The following is a 4,674-nucleotide window of genomic DNA, read 5'->3' as shown; positions in this document are numbered from 1 at the left end:
CCCTCCTCTCTCTCTCTCTCTCTTTTTGTTGATTGTTTTCAACCATCACCATCTCACCAGTACCACCACCAGTACCACCACCATTGCCACCACAACTGCCATACACACACCATTCAGACTTCTGATGCCGCCACCATCAATACCTTTGACTTCGCCTGCCTTTCCCTCCACCACCATCACCACTGTCTTTCACATCACTTACTATTACTGTCATCCCTGACCGCCTTGGCTACCACCACCACCACCATCATCACTGTCGCCTCTGCCGCTATCATAACTACGACTCATACTATTACTCTCACACCATTACCATCACAACTGTCAATCTACTACCACCTTCTCCATCTCTATGCCTTCCATTACTCTCACCCCAGCAGGAGGAATAGTAGAAGTGTCATTGAATAGTGAGAGAGGGGGTCAAAATGTGACACACTGACACACAGAAATTCATTTTGGCATTTATTATTATAGATATATGTATGTAGTGCATATATAGGTATAGATGTGTTTGTGTGGTATGAAACTTGAAAAGCAGGAGTGAATTATGCCTACCTAATCTACAAAAGAATAAAACGTTTCGCATTTCTTGCATAATAATCAGAGTAAACTTCATAATTTTATTGAATTTGGTGCATATTTTACTATAAAAGGAAAATGTTGCTATCGATCGATTTTATTCAAGGTAGGTGACACATCCATGATGATATATATATATATATGTGTGTGTAGTCATTGGGCCTCACTGAGTTAATGACTAGTGACCAAGACCTTTGGCGATATGCTGTGCTTGAGAAGACCCGACAAGCCAAGTGAGACCATAATTCATGGCCTATGCCAATGGTGTATAACCAGCCCACTTATGAGTACCCTTCATTCATTGGACAATAAACTTTGCTTGCGAAGACCTGTTGAGGAAAGTGAAATCAAAATCACTGACGTGGCCGATGACAGTACCACCTGATTGGCACTTGTGCCAGTGGAACATTAAAAGCACCATCCAAGCGTGATCATTGCCAGGGCCATGGATTGGCTCCTGTGCTGGTGACGCATAAAAGACAGCATTCGAGCGTGATTGTTGCCAGTGTTGCCTTACTGGCATATGTGCCAGTGGCACGTGAAAATCAACATTCGAGTGTGGTCATTGCTAGTGCCACTGGACTGACTCCTGTGCAGGTGGCACATAAAAAACACCTTTTGAGCGTGGCCGTTGCCAGTACCATCTGACTGACCCTTGTGCTGGTGGCACATAAAATCACCCACTACACTCTCGGAGTGGTTGGCATTAGGAAGGGCATCCAGCTGTAGAAACCTTGCCAGATCAGATTAGAGCCTGGTGCAGCCATCTGGCTCACCAGTCCTCAGTCAAACTGTCCAACCCATGCCAGCATGGAAAGTGGACATTAAACGATGATGATGATATCTATATGTGTGTGTGTCTGTGTTTGTCCCCCCCATCACTGCTTGACAGCCGGTGTTGGTGTGTTTATGTCCCTGTGACTTAGCAGCTTAGCAAAAGAGATTGACGGAATAAGGACCAGACTTAAAAAAAGGTAAGTACCAAGGTTGAATCATTCAACTGAACTTCTTCAAGGTGGTGCCCCAGCATGGCCACAGTCTAATGACTGAAACAAGCAAAGAATAAAAGATCAGAGACATATATACCTTGTGACAATTCCTTTCATGCCTGATACACTTTGTAACACTTCACATCTGTGTTACATTTCCTGTGTTCTCCCTTGTCACATCTATGTTACATTTCCTTTGTTCCCTGTGTCATAACCATGTCACACATTTGTATCTCTATCATTTCTTAGACCAGAACCTCGTCACCTCCCAGAGAAACAACAAGGTATATCAACTGTCCGAACCATGGAAGCATTCCATTTTGTCAGCTATGTACCTATAAATGGCCACCTCTTTGAATTGGATGGTCTCAAGCCATACCCCATTGACCATGGTATGTATTCTTCTTGAAATCTTTTACAACTGTATATTCGGTATTGTGTTGTCTGTGAGTATGTGTGTGTCTTTGTCTGTGTGTGTGTGTCTTTGTATCTGTGTGTGTGTGTCTTTGTCTTTGTGTGTGATCATAAAGTTAGCTTCCCAACCACATAGCTTCAAGTTCAATAACATCAAAAAATACCTTAGGAATGAGAACCCAGGTTCGAAATTTCCCCAAGACACCTGAAGAAGGCTGGAGGGTATATCAGCCGAAACATTGTGTTAACAACAAACAAGATGAGGACAAATATCTGTCTAATGTAAATAGTTGTGATCAAGTTCTTTATCACATCTGTCCAACAAACAGGAATGTGAAACTCTGATTTTTTGGCGATATTTTTGTGATATTTTTGCAGCTTTAACACTAAAACGTATTACTTTACCTCTGGTATTCAAGTACTATTTTTTCCCACTTTTTGTCACATTTATGTGTTTACTCTGGTATATATTATATGCAGGTGGCACGTAAAAACCACCATTTTGAGCATGGCCGTTGCCAGTACCACCTGACTGGCCTTCATGCCGATGGCACGTAAAAGCACCTACTACACTCTCGGAATGGTTAGCGTTAGGAAGGGCATCCAGCTGTAGAAACTCCGCCAGATCAGATTGGAGCCTGGTGCAGCCATCTGGTTCACCAGTCCTCAATCAAATCGTCCAACCCATGCTAGCATGGAAAGCGGATGTTAAATGATGATGATGACCTTATATTTTTATATTTGATGGAGAATATAGAATATATTGGAAATAAATAATCAAATAGATTTTTAAAAAAAAGTATTTATATACAACAAAGCATATCTATCTAGACATCAATGTGTATGATAATAAAGGGTAAAAGTCATTAATGATAATAAAGGGTAAAAGTCATTAATGATTTTTACCAAGAGGTCAACGGGGAAATAAAACCTCACAGGTAAATTTTATAAATATTTTATAATTATATACATAATTATAACAAGGGCTTGGCTTGAGCCTCACCACGCATTTAAAAATAGATGTCAAAAGACACTATTACCACCATAAATTCTCTGAGAAAAGCACACTATATGATAGGCTAGCCGAAGAAAGAATTAAAATTTTGGTTAACCGCGTATATGATTGTGTTTTGGGCTTAAAGTAATAGTAACATTCCCTAGTGTTTTTCTCGGAGAATTTCTGGTGGTAATAGTGTCTTTTGACATCAATGTGTATATTCATATGAGTTATCTCCCCTTCAATGACCACCTCTCCTTGACTTACTGTTCTCCATATTCAGGGCCATGGCAAGAAAATGAAGACTGGACTGAAAAATTTCGTCGGGTCATCTCTGAGAGACTTGGTACGGGTACCGGAGGGTAAGATTTCTCTTTCAAACTCTTTTCTTAACTACCATTGTTCCTATCAAGCATCATACATTGCTAATTTTTGAGTTCAAATCCCATCTTGGCCTACTTTTCCTTAAATCAATTCTGAGGCGATTAAAATATTTTTTCAGAATCAACAGAACTGATTGGTGGCCCCGAAAATGCCTGTAGTTCCATAACAGAAACCACCATCATCATCATCTTTTGACGTCTGTTTTCCATGCTGGTATGGGTTGGACAGTTTGACTGAGGTCTCGAGAGCCAGCAGCTGCACCAGGCTCCAATCTGATCTGGCAGTGTTTTTGCAGCTGGATGCCCTTCCTAATGCCAACCACTCCAAGAGTGTAGTGGGTGCTTTTTATGTGCCACCGGCACAGGAGTCTGTCAGGTGGTACTGATATCGGCCATGTTGGGATGGTGCTTTTTACGTGCCACCGGGGAGAATTTTGGGGGAGGGGGGGGCAGTCGATTAGATCAGCCCCAGTATGCAACTGGTACCTAATTTATCGACCCTCAAAAGGATGAAAGGCAAAGTCGACCTTGGCGGAATTTGAACTCAGAACGTAAAGACAGACAAAATACCACTAGGCATTTTGCCTGGCATCCTAGCATTTCTGCCAGCTCGCCACATTTATCACAGTTACAGTGTCACGAAATGATGTGACACCCTTGTATCCTGTTGGTCTGAGGCTGGCAGAATACTCCTCAAGTGTTCCACTTCCCAATTAAACTACGTGTCATGCTTAACGAATGTCTCCCTCTTTGTCTTCAAAGGGAACCTTACCATGACATCTGGTTCAATCTGATGGCAGTCGTACCCGACAGACGACAACTGTATGAGAACAAACTGATGACGCTGAAAAAGAACCGGCAGATTATCCTGGACACCTTACAACAGGTAAGTTAATTTCATTACTATATGCACACATACATACGCACATACTTACATATATATATATATATATATATATATGTATATATATATATATATATATATATGCATGTATGAAGGTATGTATGAATGAGCTGAGTGGTTGGTGTTAGGAAGGGCATCCAGCTGTAGAAACTCTGCCAAATTAGATTGGAGCCTGGTATTGCCATCCGGTTTCACCAGTCCTCAGTCAAATCATCCAACCCATGCTAGCATGGAAAGCGGACGTTAAACGAGCGAATCAATTTAGATGAGATGCAGTTTGGGTTCGTGCCAGGTAAAAGCACTACTGATGCCTTATTTCTAGTGAGACAGTTGCAAGAGAAATACCTAGCCAAGGATAAACCTCTGTACCTGGCTTTCGTTGACATGGAGAAAGCCTTTGACAGGGTCCCC

General features: G+C 41.6%; 1 protein-coding gene across 1 annotated transcript in view; it reads left to right on the top strand.

Moving 5' to 3' along the window:
• Positions 1 to 4,674, top strand: part of LOC106869902 (ubiquitin carboxyl-terminal hydrolase calypso) — a 32,450-nt gene that overhangs the window by 8,129 nt on the left and 19,647 nt on the right. The window contains exons 7-9 of the mRNA XM_052973833.1: positions 1,815 to 1,957; positions 3,260 to 3,338; positions 4,122 to 4,245. Of these exons, the coding sequence (XP_052829793.1) occupies positions 1,815 to 1,957; positions 3,260 to 3,338; positions 4,122 to 4,245 (346 nt within the window). The remainder of the gene's footprint in view (positions 1 to 1,814; positions 1,958 to 3,259; positions 3,339 to 4,121; positions 4,246 to 4,674) is intronic.

Source organism: Octopus bimaculoides, chromosome 1 (genome assembly GCF_001194135.2).
Source record: "Octopus bimaculoides isolate UCB-OBI-ISO-001 chromosome 1, ASM119413v2, whole genome shotgun sequence".
NCBI lineage: Eukaryota > Metazoa > Mollusca > Cephalopoda > Octopoda > Octopodidae > Octopus > Octopus bimaculoides.
The sequence above is the reverse complement of the archived record's forward strand: the minus strand, read 5'-3'. Positions and strand labels throughout refer to the sequence as shown.